Source organism: Pongo abelii, chromosome 3 (genome assembly GCF_028885655.2).
Source record: "Pongo abelii isolate AG06213 chromosome 3, NHGRI_mPonAbe1-v2.0_pri, whole genome shotgun sequence".
In the NCBI taxonomy this organism is placed as follows: domain Eukaryota; kingdom Metazoa; phylum Chordata; class Mammalia; order Primates; family Hominidae; genus Pongo; species Pongo abelii.
The window spans coordinates 104,114,315-104,130,847 of NC_071988.2; the positions used below are offsets into that span (position 1 = coordinate 104,114,315).

At 38.6% G+C, this 16,533-nt stretch overlaps 1 protein-coding gene across 50 annotated transcripts in view; it reads right to left on the bottom strand.

The window, feature by feature from the left end:
• Window positions 1-16,533, bottom strand: part of SEC31A (SEC31 homolog A, COPII coat complex component) — a 75,069-nt gene that overhangs the window by 19,236 nt on the left and 39,300 nt on the right. For 14 of the 50 annotated variants that reach the window (XM_054553320.2, XM_063723164.1, XM_063723163.1 and 11 more), the window contains 5 exons: window positions 15,314-15,487; window positions 12,665-12,838; window positions 8,005-8,097; window positions 7,190-7,313; window positions 4,952-5,293 (listed from right to left, as the gene is read on the bottom strand). In XM_054553320.2, coding sequence (XP_054409295.1) covers window positions 4,952-5,293; window positions 7,190-7,313; window positions 8,005-8,097; window positions 12,665-12,838; window positions 15,314-15,487 — 907 coding nt within the window. 50 annotated transcript variants of the gene reach the window in all.

Sequence of the window (16,533 nt, forward strand, 5' to 3'; positions counted from 1 at the left end):
CTTTCCCTATAAGCCTAGCATGTCACAGGTTTAAAATGAGTATCACAAAATTAAAAATGAAAATTTAGAAAGACATGAATCCTTGAAGTCATTTTCTAATGATACAAGATAGAATTATCCAAAGAAAAGTAAGGAAGGATATCATGCTTTCCTTTACTTGAATAGTTAAAACCAGGTGCTATAATTTGCCTAAGGAATGTTTATGAAAATTTTTTTAAATTTCAGTACAGTGTTTCATGGGAATATACAGTATTATTCCCCTTCAAGACTCTTCTTTGTGAAGAAGTACAAGATTATATACATAAATTAAATTAGTCTTCATATTTGAAAGTGCTCTCCCTCCTAGAAACAGAAACAAAAGTGACAGGCAGTTATCCTAGATAGTAAAACAGGGAAAACTCCCTGCTGTCCTGTGCTGCCATCACAGAAACGGCAATGCACTATCCCAACTCAGGCTGTTACCATCTCCTACCTAGAACTAGGAAAGAGCCTGTTTTCTTACCTCTGATTCTGCTGTGCTGCAAACAATCTATCTTGCAAGGCCACATCCAGATTAATCTCCCTCAAGTACCACTTTGACTGCACCACTCAGCAGTTCAAAATCGTTCATGAGAAACTTCTTTCTTATTGTATTATATTAAGTAAAACTCCTTGCCCTGGCACTTAAGGCTCTCCAAAATTTGGCCTAAATACAAATTATATGTTCAATTTATAACAGAGCTATTTGCTCTTCACTAGAAATGTATGGTCTTTTCTGCCTCCATTATCTCTGTCTGGGATAATTCTGATTGTAGACCAAATAGGTATCCATTGAGAATTTACTGAATGAATGTTTTTGCAGATTGCAACATTAGTTTCTCTGAGCCCTGAGCACATAATTTTGTGTTTCACTAATAGAAGGCTTGAAAGTCTCTGGTATCTGTCAGAAATTAACTATTGAACAGCTGGACTTTCTAAATCCTAAACAAAATCATTATCTAAGACATATTGGAATGACAAAATTTATAATTTATAATTTATAATTTAAAATTTATGATTTATAATTATTATTTTTTGAGATGGAGTTTTGCTCTTTTGCCTAGGCTGGGGTGCAGTGGCACGATCTCAGCTCACTGCAACCTCTGCTCTGGAGTTCAAGTGATTCTCCTGCCTCAGCCTCCTAAGTAGCTGGGATTGTAGGCGCCCACCACCATGTCCGGCTAATTTTTGTATTTTTTTTTTTCTTTTTTGAGACGGAGTTACACTCTTGTTGCCCAGGCTGGAGTGCAGTGGCGCGATCTCAGCTCACTTCAATCTCCGCCTCCTGGGTTCAAGCGGTTCTCGTGCCTCAGCTTCCCGAGTAGCTGGGATTACAGGCATGCACCACCACGCCTGGCTAATTTTTGTGTTTTTCGTAGAGACGGGGTTTTGCCATGTTGGCCAGGCTGGTCTCGAACTCCTGACCTCAGGTGATCCGCCCGACTTGGCCTCCCAAAGTGCTGGGATTACAGGCATGAGCCACCGCGCCCTGCCTAATTTTTGTATTTTTAGTACAGACAGGGTTTCGCCACATTGGCCAGGCTGGTCTCAACTCCTGACCTCAGGTGATCCACCTGCCTCGGCCTCCCAAAGTGGCAGGATTACAAGTGTGAGCTACCGCGCCTAGCCTCATTTATAATTATTTATATAACCTAAGCAAAACTTTTAGGAAATCCAAAAAGAAAATAAGATAAAGTTGTCAGTAGATTAAAATACAGCAGACTACTATAAGATAAAGTTGTCAGTAGATTAAAATATAGCACACTACTAACGTGCAAGAGGTAACAAAGCAGACAGGCATACTGCATGCTGAACACTGAAAAGTGTTGTCTGGCTTCCTCTTCCTATTAGTCACTCTGTTTCTCAGCCAGGTTAAAACATTCTGTTACTTTGTATATAAACAAAGACTAATCTCAAGGCCACAGGCACTTCTGCTTAAGGAGAAAAAGAATATCTATGCAAACATTTAATTTAGATCATAAAGTAACAAATGCCTCAAACAGTGTTGCTGGATGATTTTTGAAATTGCAATGATGATAGTTTTCTATCATTTATACCAGGACTAAACTACCTGGTATAGAAGAATGAACATGGGCTTTGAAGATAGGGACCTGGTTTATATCTCAACTTGGAGACTATCACTGTGCAATCCTGAAACATAACTCCTAAGAAACTCAGTTTTCTCATCTGTAATTTTTAAATAAATAATTATTACTACTTCTCAAGGTTGTAAGACTTAAATAAGAAAACATATAACAAGTGCTAGAACATCTCCAATATGAGCTCAATAAATGTTAATTCCCTTCCCTACTTCCCTGTACCACTTTTTAAGTGGGGATTTACTCCAACCCACGCTACCTCTTTCACTCAAGAATTCTGATTCTTACCCAACTACTGAGAAAGGATACTATCTTCAGTCACCCAGGTTTTAAAAGGTAATTTTTGGAACTCTACAAATGAATTAGCATTCCTCTCTAAAATATCAAACTATTGATGCATCTGTAGTGTACTACTGGAATTTTATTTGTGTAGTTAAGGATGATGCACACAGTGTGTATGTGTGTAAGTTTTGGTACTCTGGACTTTAATATTATACAGTCATGTGTCAATAATGAGTATGCGTTCTGAGAAATACATCATTAAATGATTTCATCATCGTGTGAACATCACAGACTGCACTTACACAAACCCAGATGGTATAGCCCACCACACACCTAGGCTGTATAATATAGCCTATTACTCCTAGGGTACAAACCTGTACATCATGTTACTGTACTGAACACAATACTGTAGGCAACTGTAACACCATGGTATTTGTGTTCTAAACATAGAAAAGGTACAGTAAAAATATGGTATAAAAGATTTAAAACATGGTATACCTGTATAGGGCACTCACCACAAATGAACCTTAGAGGACTGGAAGATGCTCTGGGTGAGTTGTGAGTGAAGGTAAATGCCTAGGACATTACTATACACTACTGTCGATTTTATAAACACTACATTTAGGCTACACTAAATTTATTTAAAATTATTTTATTAACCTTAGCTTGCTGTAACTTTTTTACTTTATAAACTTTTAAATATTTTAACTTTTTGACTCTTTTGTAATAACACTTAGCTTAAAACATAAATAAATATTGTATAGCTGTACAAAAATATGCTTTTTCTATTTTTAAAATTTATTTATGGCCAGATGCAATGGCTCACGCCTGTAATCCCAGCACTTTGGGAGGCTGAGGCAGGAGGGTCGCTTGAGGTTAGGAGTTTGAAACCAGCCTGGCCAACATGGTGAAAGCCGTCTCTACCAAAAATACAAAAATTAGCTGGGCTTGGTGGTGCACACCTGTAATCCCAACTACTTGGGAGGCTGAGACAGGAGAATCGCTTGAACCCGGGAAACGGAGGTTGCAGTGAGCTGAGATCATGCCACTGCGCTCCAGCCTGGGTGACAGAATGAGACTCCATCTCAAAAAAAAAAAAAAAAAAAAATATATATATATATATAAAATTTTTTTACTTTGAAATTTTTCTTAAAAACTAAGACACAAAAACATGCATTATCCTAGGCCTACACAGGGTCAGGATCCTCAATATCACTGTCTTCCACCTCCACATTTCAGTCCCTGAAAGTCTTCAGGGGCACTGAAACACAGCAGTCATATTCTATAACAATGTCTTCTTCTGGAATAATTCCTAAAGGACCTGCCTGAGGCTGTTTAGCAGTTAACTTAAAAACAAAACAAAACAAAACAAAAAAACAAAAAAAAACCCTAGTAGAAATACATTCTAAAATAATGATAAAAAGTATAGTAAATACATAACCTGTAATAGTTGTTTATTATCATTATCAAGTATTATATACTGTACATAATTGTATGTATTATACTCTTCTGAGTGCCAGGCAGCACAGGTTTGTTTACCCCAGCATCACTATAAAGACATCAGTAATACACGTTGCGCTACAACAGTGTATCAGCTAAGACATCACTAGGCTATAGAAAATGTTCAGCTCCATTATAATCTTATGGGACCACCATTATATACGTGGTCTGTCACTGAATGAAACTTTACTAGGCAGCATATGACTATACATCAAAGGAGGAAGATGTGTGTATAATTCTGGGATCAACTATCTTTCCATAAGACTTTAAAAGTAGTAATATCTGACCGGATGTGGTGGCTCACAGCTGTAATCCCAGCACTTTGGGAGGCTGAGGTGGGCTATCACCTGAGGTCAGTAGTTCGAGACCAGCCTGGCCAACATGGTGAAACCCATCTCTACTAAAAATACAAAAATTAGCTGGGCATGATGGCTCATGCCTGTAGTCCCAGCTACTCAGGAGGCTGAGGCAGGAGAATCACTTGAATCCAGGGGGTGCAGGTTGCAGGGAGCCGAGATCATGCCACTGCACTCCAGCCTAGGCAACAGAATGAGACTGGGTCTTTAAAAAAACAAAAAAAAACAACAACAAAAACTCAATCAAGGCCAGGCTCAGTGGCTCACACCTGTAATCCCAGCACTTTGGAAGGCTGAAGCGGGTGGATCACTTGAGGTCAGGAGTTCGAGACCAGCCTGGCCAACATGATGAAACTCTGTCTCTATTAAAAATACAAAAATTAGCCAGGTATGGTGGTGCATGTCTATTATCCCAGCTACTCAGGAGGCTGAGGCAGGAGAATCGCTTGAACCCGGAAGGCAGAGGTTGCAGTGAGCCGAGACTGCATCACTGTACTACAGCCTGGGTGACAGAGCCAGACTCCGTCACAAAAAAAAAACCAAACAAACAAAAAACACAAAAAACAAACCCAAACCTCAGTCAACACCTCACATTACCCAGTTTACAAACAGTTAGAAATAATACCCCTCCATCCACCCATCTGTTCATAAACAAATAAAGGAGAGGGCCAAACCAAATCCCTTTCAAGCGCAGACCTGTTCTTTGGGACGCAGGCAGCTCACTGGCAGCAGGCAGTGTACCTGTTGTTCCAGGAGGCAGTGCATAAGCTGAAGATGATGGTGGAGCTCCTGGTCCGCCATGCTGGAAGGATGCTCCAGAGGAAGGGGGAGGAGGGAAAGAAGTAGCAGGGCTGGAGGTAGGTGAAGAGGCCTGGTGCTGTGCTGCATACAGTTGAGACTGCCCAGTATAGGAAGAAGCAGAAGATATGTAAGGGGTGTTAGGGTAAGCGTTTGAAGTAGGAGGAGCAACAGGCTGCTGAGGTCGATACATTGCTGACCCCCCTGTTCCGAAGGGATACGGCTGGGCTGGTTGATAAGCTACACCAAGGAGAAGAAACAGAAATTTCAATTAGTTACAAGTTTATTCAGATAGTAGCAGAAAACTAAAAAGTTATCTCAGTCTATAGAAATGATTTTAATCAAAATAAGTTATAATCCCAAATTAAAAATTTACAGTTATATTTTTGAGGCTCAAATGCCCCAAATACACTTGAATTCAATAGATTCAGTATTTGAAAAACGCCATCCCCAAACTGCTGCTGGTTATGAAAATACTTGAATCATCAGACCCAAGAACTGCAAGACTGACCCTTTTCTGAAACTTCTTGATCCTGTGAAGAGACTACAGTGACCACCAGATGGAACCAGGGAGGAATTACACATTCAGAGCACCCCACTTCACAGAAAAAGTTACATGGAGTTTGGTGGCAGCTCCAGACCTCCCTCCCAATAAGAACTTTAGGGTGAACACTATTGTTATGCATCAAATATCTTCTCCAACATCCAGTTAAATCACCAGCTACTGAAATTCTGAGTTTGAGCACAGTTCCAGATTAACGGCCAACTCTATGACCCCTAACAAAATTTTACATACAGTATGAAGATGGTTAGTAAACAATCAGGCAAGGCAGCCAACTCATGTTTTAATGCAAAGACCTAAACCCAGATTAGGGAGTTGTGGGTTTTTTTTTTCTTTCTTCGAGACAGGGTCTTGCTCTGTCACCCAAACTGGAGTGCAATGGTGTGATCGTAGCTCACTGTACTCTCAAACTCCTGTGCTCAAGTGATTCTCCTGCCTCAGCCTCCTGAGTAGCTGGGACTACAGGCTATAGGTGCCACCACACCCAGCTAATTTTTACATTTTTTTTTTGTAGAGATGGCGTCTTCCTTTGTTCCCCAGGCTGGGGTCAAACTCTTCACCTCAAGCAATCCTCCTAACTTCAGCCTCCCAAAGTGCTGGGATTGCAGGCATGAACCACCATGCCTAGCTTAGGGAGATCTAAAGATAAATACCATCACATTCACGTTCTTTATGACCAAGGGTAGGTATGAACCTCGATAGAGTGAATCTAGTAAAAGTGTATCTGTTTCCTATCCACTCTGAAGACAGCTTTCACTTTAAACATTTGAGTGAAAGGTTGTATCAAATTCATATTTATGTTGAATAATAGCATTCATTTTAGCACAGAATACATTCATTAACTTTTCCCCTTTGAGATTTTTATTTTTTTGCACTTAAATTTTCAAATAGTGGCAATATTTCACTTTCCAGGTATAATTATTTTCTTTAAAAATGCCACTAATAGATACATGTCATCACACATTTGTTAAAATCCACAGAATGTACAACACTAAGAGTGTAAACTGTGGACTTTGGGTGATAATGAGACATTGATGTAGGTTCATCGATTGTAACAAATATACCACTGTGGCATAGGATGTCAACAGTGGCGGCACTCTGTACTTTCTGCTCAATTTTGTTGTGAACCTAAGACTGCTCTAAAATACAAAGTCTATTAAATAAATAAATAAAATGGAAAAACAGTAACAACAAATGCCCCTTGAAAAACCATTTTTCCAAAAATAATTTGTGTCATCTTGCCTGAAGAAAAAGAATATGTATAAAATAATTTCTAAAATTCTGTTTCTTTATATCAAAATCATGGGACACTTGATTATCTTTAACAAGTCTTAGTAATGGCTGAGGAACAGGAATCAACTACTCTGAACAGTGTGACAAAGGAGCTACTTCCTAACGTAGTGATTCAGGCCACCTCCTAAAAAAAACATGTTTCTTTGTAGCAGGGACTCAGGAATCCTATGCATAATGGTTCTTATTTATTGATTTGACAATGACTTTGGGGCTTCAAAGTAAAGTTACTACATTAGATCATAAATACTGCTCTGAAAGGACTTCGGGGTCACACTACTTACGCTGTGGCTGTGGATAAGGTGGTACCTGGGTGTGCATATGACCTGGAGATGTGGGAAGCTGACCAGCAGCATTTGGATTAACATTTCCATGCATTATGAAACCCGGAGGTGGAGGATTTTCTCCCTAGGAAACAAGAACACGGTAAGAAGGCGGATTACAAGTAGAACCAGGAACTTCACCAGATGGAATTATAATCTCTGAAATGGAATTCTATGTTTATTTTTTTTAAAAAAACTATTGCATAAGAAACATTGCATTTTGCATATTCTGTCTTCCTCAGAACAGCACATTTTCTGAGCAGCACATTTTGAATGATTAAAGATCAGACAGATCCAAAGTAATAATTGCAATGAATGGCAAAAGATGCTAACAGCCTTTAAAAATATTTATGAAATGTCACCAGGATTTTCCATCTCTACTAATTTCCATCCACTACTCCACTCTGTAAATACAAGTATAAATGCCATAAAGGGATCTTTTGTTTCTCTTCAATTTCTGCAATGCTAAAAAAGGAAAAAGAAAGAAAAAAAAAAGTCTTCAGTAAAATCAGATTTAAGCCATTGTCAAAACCTTGGTTGGTGTTTTTGTAGTTCAAGTCAATTTAGAACTGCAAAAGAAGGAGAGGAAGGATAAGGAAATAAATTAATTGTGCTAAAAACTGCTTCTTGTATCCTAAAAGCATTAAAATGCAATGAGCAGGCAGATGGATGGGGAGTGGGAGTGAAAGAACTTGAGGAAGGTAAGTAGAGAACATATAACTATGTATATTTAGGTGAGCAGAATTCTGCTCAAAGAGGAATAATGAAGGATATACCTGTGTGTCAGAGGCACAGGCTGCAGGTGGATGGCTGGGAAGGGCAGTAGGAGTTTTGTTACTCCAGGTAGTGACAGTAGGGGCAATTCTAACCTGAATTGAACAAAGAAATACCAATCACAGAAAATAAAAAATGAAAACATTAAAAGAAGAAAAAAACTCCAAAAGGTATTAATAGCCAGATGCAAAGCCAAAGGTAAGATTGGCAAGATAACATACATTAGTCAGGCAACTGCTTTCAAGGTAGCTGGAATTCCCAAAAAAACAAAACAAAACAAAACAACAACAACAAAAACCACACAATCACAATGAAACAGGGAGAGGAAGGCAGGAGAAAAATCAATATGAAAACCTACATCAAAGCACAAGAACAATGCCATTCAAGCATCAAGTATAAGTGGGTAAAGTGAGGCTTTGTAAGTAGAGAAGGAAAAAAGACATTCCAGAAAAAAAAAAAGTAATTGAGTAAAAAAGTGATTTTTTTTGGAAGCATTAATAGTATTCATGCTACTACTAATCTACAAACACATTGGTATAAGCTCTCTTTTCTGGATTTCATTACAGCCACAAAAGTCATATTAGTCCAATATGAAGCTTAAAACTCATACAATCAGAGTATTAAAGCTGAATATTAAAGATCATCCAGTCTAATCCCCATCCTCTATCGCTGACAAAACCAAGGCCCAGAGAAGTGAAGGGACTGTACAACTCAATGGTGATTCCAGGTCACCTGATTTCCAGGCCAGTATTTTCTATACTACACCATGTTGCTTGCCCTAGAGGCCATTGTTTTTTTTGTTTCTTTGTTTGTTTTTCCGAGACGGAGTCTCACTCTGTTGCCAGGCTGAAGTGCAGTGGCGCAATCTCAGCTCACTGCAAACTCCGCCTCCTGGGTTCACACCATTCTCCTGCCTCAGCCTCCTGAGTAGCTGGGACTACAGGCGCCTGCCACCACGCCCAGCTAATTTTTAGTATTTTTAGTAGAGACGCGGTTTCACTGTGTTAGCCAGGCTGGTCTCGATCTCCTGACCTCGTGATCCGCCCGCCTCAGCCTCCCAAAGTGCTGGGATTACAGGCGTGAGCCACCACGCCCGGCCTGTTTGTTTGTTTTTTTAAGCCATCAAAATCTTTTTTGTCAAGTAAATCTTTGCAGAAACTCCAAAACATAAAAAAAAATAATAATAATAATACAATTGACTCTTGAATAACATGGGTTTGAACTACTTGGGTCCACTTAGATGTGAATTTTTTTTCAATAGAAGTTACACTGAGGGTGCCTGACTCTCCTGCCTCCCCTTCCACCTCCTCCACCTTTTCTCCCTCTGCCATCCCTAAGACATCAAGACCAACCCCTCCTCTTCAGCATATTCAATGTGATGACAAGAAGGAAGACTACTTCCACTTAATGATGAATATTAATGATGAATATTAAATATATTTTCTCTTCCTTATGATTTTCTTAATAACATTTTCTTTTTTCTAGCTTACTTCATTGCTTTTTTTGTTTGTTTGTTTCAAGACAGAGTTTTTTGCTCTTGTTGTTCAGGCTGGACTGCAATGGTGCAATCTCACCTCACTGTAACCTCCACCTCCCGGGTTCAAGCGATTCTCCTGCCTCAGCCTCCTGAGTAGCTGGGATACAGGCACACGCCACCATGCCAGCTAATTTTTTGTATTTTTAGTAGAGAGAGGGTTTCATCATGTTGGCCAGGCTGGTCTCGAACTCCTGACCTCAGGGGATCCACCTGCCTCGGCCTGCTAAAGTACAGGGATTACAGGCGTGAGCCATCGCACCTGGCCTGCTTACTTCATTGTTAAGAATACGGTATATAATAAATACAACATATAAATTGTGTGTTAATGGACTGTTCATGTTATCAGCAAGGCTTCCAGTCAACAGCAGGCTAATTTTAGGGGTTAAGTTCTGGGGAGTGAAGTCATGGATTTTCAGCTGCATGCAGGGTCGGTACCCCTAACCCACATGGTTCAAGGGTCAACTGTAAAGGCAAAGCTGCACTGGTCAAAGTGGAAGTGGAAGTCCTCCTGATCTGGCCTCTCTCATCCCCTTGCCTCTGCTTGTTAACACTGCATTAAAACCACAACCCACTGTCCTCATTCATTCAGTACATCTTAAGCTTTAATCAAGAAAATCACTGCTTTATTTATGATTCACTTTGTCTTTTCCTACAAGTATAAGATTGGTAAATCAAAGTATAACAAATCTTTCAATGTTTTTATCTTTTTCCAGAAAGATAAAGCTAAGGACATAAAGAGCAAATATTCTCTTTTCCTAATGTAGAGCTTGCCTTGCTTCAGTACCATGACAGGAAGCTTGGTTTAACAAGATGCTTGGGAGCTCTAATCCCAACTTGGCCGGTAATCAGCCATTCAATGCTGAGAAATTCAAGCTCTGCGTCTTCAATTCTGGTGGGTTGCTTGACATCTCTGCTTCTCAGTTTTCCCAGCCATCATCTGTTCTGCCCTACCTATGTCATAGACTTTCTAAGTCTAGTGCAATCTCCATGAAGGGGGGAATTTAGTCTATTTTGTTCATAAATATACCGCCATAGCAGCCAGAGCAATGCCAGGCACTCATGGCAGGGTCTCAAAAAAATATTTGTCAAATGAATGAAAAAAGTCAAAATAGAGAGTATTCTACAGAGTTAACAGTTACATTCAAATGTAATCTATCCTGATTAAGTAACAAACAAAAACATAACAGACAAAAGGGCATTAATTTTTTTTGTTTTTCAAGATTTTATATTTACTTTTGCTATAACAAAATGTAAAAAGACTCCATCAATCCTATCAGCAATTTGTTCTATTTTAAAATAGGCAGAGTATCTATTAACTTTGCTATCAATCAAGACCATTTATTACCTATGGAAAAAATATTCTTCATTTAAGTACATGAAGGTTATCTGCTGGTCTGGAAATATGGAAGTTTCCATGTGAGACAGGAAAAGATAGTAAGAAGCCACATTTTATGACACCAAACATTTGGTAATTTAAATAAAATTATTAGTTCTTTTCACATTCCACATAATCTAAAACTTCACAAACCTTTGGTCATTCATTTTTCTCTAATATCTAAATTGTCCAAAAAAAAAAAAAAAAGTCTGTATTCTGGATACACTTTACTGTGCAAATACAGAGTACACTAAGCCTAAACCTATACTAATGATTAAGAATACTCAAAAAATACTGTTGCGGGAAGTCAGGGACCCCAAACGGAGGGACCGGCTGAAGCCATGGCAGAAGAACGTGGACTGTGAAGATTTTATGGACATTTATTAGTTCCCCAAATTAATACTTTTGTAATTTCTTATGCCTGTCTTTACTGCAATCTCTAAACATAAATTGTAAAGATTTCATGGACACTTACCACTTCCCCAATCAATACCCTTGTGATTTCCTATGCCTGTCTTTACTTTAATCTCTTAATCCTGTCACTTGAGGAGGATGTATATCATTCCAGGACCCTGTAATAATTCCGTTAACTACAAAAATTGTACAGCATGTGTGTTTGAGCAATATGAAATGTGGGCACCCTGAAAAAAGAACAGGATAACAGCAATTGTTCAGGGAATAAGAGAGATAACCTTAAGCTCTGACCGCCGGTGAGCCGGGCAGAACAGAGCCATATTTCTCTTCTTTCAAAAGCAAATGGGAGAAATATTGCTGAATTCTTTTTTTCAGCATGGAACATCCCTGAGAAAGAGAATGCGCACCTAGGGGTCTCTGAACTGGCCCCCCCGGGGCATACCTGTCTCTTATGGTTGAGACTGCAGGGGTGAAATAAACTCCAGTCTCCCATAGCACTCCCAGGCTTATTAGGAAGAGGAAATTCCTGCCTAATAAATTTTGGTCAGACCGGCTGATCTCAAAACCCTGTCTCCTGATAAGATGTTATCAATGACAATGGTGCCCAAAACTTCATTAGCAATTTTAATTTCGCCTCGGTCCTGCGGTCCTGTGATCTGGCCCTGCCTCCACTTGCCTTGTGATATTCTATTACCCTGTTAAGTACTTGATGTCTGTCACCCACACCTATTCGTACACTCCTTCGCTTTTTGAAAATCCCTAATAAAAACTTGCTGGTTTTTGTGGCTTAGGGGACATCACGGATCCTACCAATGTGTGATGTCTCCCCCGGAAGCCCAGCTTTAAAATTTCTCTCTTTTGTACTCTGTCCCTTTATTTCTCAAGCCAGCCGACGCTTAGGAAAATAGAAAAGAACCTATGTGATTATCGGGGCAGGTCCCCCCGATAAAACACTATCTTCTAAAAATACTTATAAAACAACCAAATCACCAAGATTGTTCCTGCTACTTTACAGCTTGTTAGATGAATCAAATAGAAATTTCAATAGTAGATGTACATGTTTAAGTGAACTTTAAGTGACAGAGAAATAGAACAAATCTCCCTAGAGAGCTTAAAACCAATTCATATTTAAAATATAATCTGTTTGACCAAATGAGAGAGACGATTTCAAAAAGCAGATCACAAATACGTCAAGAATCTAGAAAATAGATCTATTATAACAATATATTGTCTAGTTTTACCATATCAGAGAAGGTCTCCTGCTGAACAAATGAAAACCACCAATTTGAAGAGAAATACAAAAGTGTTCCTACTTCATCTGGACCATATCACTCACATGGGGATAATATTGTTGAGTTTGAACTCTTGGCATCTGGTGGTGGCCAGCAACTGGTCCAGGCCTGCCCTTGGGCAGCTGCTGTTCCTCGTATGGAATTTTAGGTGATTCATGTCCTGCTACAGGCTCTCCTTGTGCTCTACAAAGTCTGTCACGAAGCTGCATGATATTTGGCTAAAAAGGAATGGAAAAACAGCAGACTGTTAAGAGTTCACCCAGGTATACGACAGCATGTTAATTTTCTTAATCAGATTATTCATCAAGATATCCCTTTTTGTTCATAATGCTGGGTATTATACAATAGACCCTGACACACAGATTTGACATTGTGCTTTCTACTACTCAAGACTGGCACCAAAGGTCCATGGCATACAGTGCAACTTGTAATTTAACTGAGGCAGAGTTCTGAATTATACCTACCTCATGGTTACTATGCAAGACCAATATCACTTATCATTACTATTCTTTTGATGTTTTCTTGTGGTTACCTAATGCTCATAAATTACAAAACTACTTTAAAAACTATAACTAAGGCCAGGCGCAGAGGTTCATGCCTGTAATCCCAGCACTTTGGGAGGCCGAGGCAGGCAGATCATGAGGTCAGGAGATTGAGACCATCCTGGCTAACACGGTGAAACCCCGTCTCTACTCAAAATACAAAAAATTAGCTGGGCGTGGTGGCGGGCACCTGTAGTCCCAGTTACTCGGGAGGCTGAGGCAGAAAGAAGAATGGCGTGAACCCGGGAGGCGGTGATTGCAGTGAGCTGAGAACACACCACTGCACTCCAGCCTGGGCGACAGAGCAAGGCTCCGTCTCAAAAAAACAAAAAAAAAAAACAAAAAAAAAACACTATAACTAAAAGAGGCCACCAAAGAGAATCAACTACTAAAGATGGTTATTGAAGAAAATGGTGATTTAAGAAAGAGATGAAAATGTTAAAAGAGATTTTTGAAATAAAGATTAAGATGTGAAATTCAGATCTGTAGCTCATACAGATCTACATGCATAGAGACTTAAAAAAGTATGAGGTGACCATATATATGCTCTAAGTATTAACAAATAACAAAAAGGCAATGTGTTAAAATGTTTCAGCAAGATTTTAGTATCTTTAAAAATTATACATTCCTATATATTTGTTAAAGGTTTAAAGGGATCATTTAAATGTTTTAGGCATATTTTATTTGCCTTTTACGGGGGAGAATTATATATTACAATGCTATCACAAAGTCTCAGGACATATTCCCCCCACCAAAAAAGGCAGGGTCTACTGAGATAAGTAGGAAACAACATCAAAATTATGCTTTTTGGCCTAAAGAATGTTCTTTAAAGTCCAAAAAAAAAGCATGAAGAATAATGTATAGAAAATGGATGTGCTTATAAATGGTACTGAAAATGAATTAATCTTAAGCTAGATGAGCTACGGGTCTTAAAGCAAATTAGTCTTAAGATAAAGATTCTTATAATATATCTCAATATAACTATTTACTTACAACTTTTTACTTATTAGGTAAAAAATCTTAACAAAACTAGTATGCCAAAGTCACCATAAAGGAAAAGATTATGTATCAGCTATTCTAACATTCCCGTCAACAATTCAGAAAAAAATGAGATGGATCTTACAGCTAAGTGTATACAAAACCAACTACAGAATCATACCTCCATAGTCCTGGAGAATATTATGTGCTTTTACTCAATGAAATTTATCAATAATTCTCTAAAACAGACAAAATACTAAAAACAATTGACTAAAAAAATACATAAAAAAACAGGATAAAGTGATTAATAAAAAAGTATAGAGACAAGACAGTATCTGCAAGGCTCAAAATCAAGCTCCATCCGACATAAAATGCAGATACATTCTTGTGGAAAAGTTTCCTCAAACCTCACCCATACTTTTACCCATGCTCCATGACTGGGTTTGGGTTCCCCTTTATTGTGTTCCACAGCACCAATACCCTTATCACAGTACTTATATCACACTTTTGGAATCCCATGTTTACTTGTCCATAGCCAAATTGAGTTTGGAGGCTTCCTAGAGGAAGGATCTTGGCAATCTTATTCACCATTCTATACCCACTTGTTGAATTGAATTGCAACAAGTATAGTTTTCCCCAAGTTTTATTGTGCAATAAGTAAGGACAATCTAATTAGTTCCCTCTGCTCTGAATACATAAAAATATACTTGCCCACAGATAGTATCAAACTAAAATGGCATACAGAATGAACTTCAATACTATCAGGGATGGAACATATGGGATTTTAAAAATGTTAACAACTCCATTTGTTTGATTAAACATTAACATTTATAGCTTTTTGACATAAAAGATTCCTACAAAGAACTTTGTATGAAGAATCAGCATTTGGCTTTAGAAATAAAAAGTTGGTCTTTTCCCTATTCATTTTCCTAAAATACTATGTCAGTACAAAGAAATCTATCGCACTGCAAGATTATTCTATCTCTCTAACACAGCTTAGATACACCTAAAATGATCCCTGAAGAATTGTCAATAACATTTACCTGCAGTCAGGTTACAGAAATCCAACTGCTCCAAAACATTCTACCTACTAATATGTTTACGTCTAATGCTAAGTGTTATCTACTGGACTCACCTTACTCAAACATTACAAAAATGGTCAATTCTAATTACCTGGTTGGTGTTGTCAGGAAGAAAAGCCAAGGCTGCAGCAATACTGCCCTGAGCTGCCAACAAATTGGCATACTGACTCATCTTCGCAGCCAAGAGAACTCCTACAGTACTAGTGTCCATGGCTTGAGTGAGTTGCACAGCTTTTCGCAGGATAACAACTTTCTCAATCAGATCCTAAATGAAAAAAATGAGTAACAAATAGAAATATCAAGACCATGTATGAGAGGAAGCAGGAAAAGATCAAGAGTTACTAAGATTTCTAAAACCCACTAAAAGTATAGTACCTGTTATCATCCCTCTTAGAAAAGTACAGCCATTATTTAGGTAAGTGAAAAAGTAGTAAGGAGGAAGAAGGCCTCTTACTTACGGATAGGGTAGGATAGGAAGGTTACCACCTTTTCCTAAATATCCTTAAGCTACCAGATACTTGCCTAGTGAGCTAAAACAAGCAAATACTCAAAGTGAAAATGACAGGCAGGTGTCTAAAGGTAGAAACTGTGTTCTAGCCTGTATGGGAGGAACTATGAATGAAAATATCTGATATGGTTTGGTTGTGTCCCCACCCAAATCTCATCTTGAATTCTAGCTCCCATAATCCCCATGTGTCATGGGAGAAACCTAGTGGGAGGTAATTGAATCATGGGTCAGGTTTTTCCAGTGCTGTTCTCTTGATAGTGATCTGATGGTTTTATAAAGGGCAGTTCCCCTGCACATGCTCTCTTGCCTGCCACCATGTAAGATGTGCCTTTGCTCCTCCTTCACCTTGAGCCATGACTGTGAGGCCTCCCCAGCCATGTGGAACTGTGAGTTCATTAAACCTCTTTTTCTTTATAAACTATCCAGTCTTGGGTATTTCTTCATTGCAGTATGAAAATGGACTAATACAACATCACACCATCTATCCTATAAAAATAGTACTACTATGAGGTGACCCATAGACAGAGGCATGTGATTTCCAAAGGAGTTTATCATTTTAACTCAAAGCTCTCATGTGCCATTCAATACCAAATCTTTCCACAATGGGGAGCTATGCTTCTGTTAGAAAGCATAAGGATAGCCTACCTTTCTGCCTTTCCTAAGTGCATAAATCCAAAAGGGTAAAACAAGTGTTTTTCTCTCAGAAGCTCTTACAAGGAAAACCTTAATTTCCTACCTATATTTTTTTTTGTTTCAATAGAGTGATCTCTAAAGCACTGACTCTACTGAGAAAATCTCTTTCC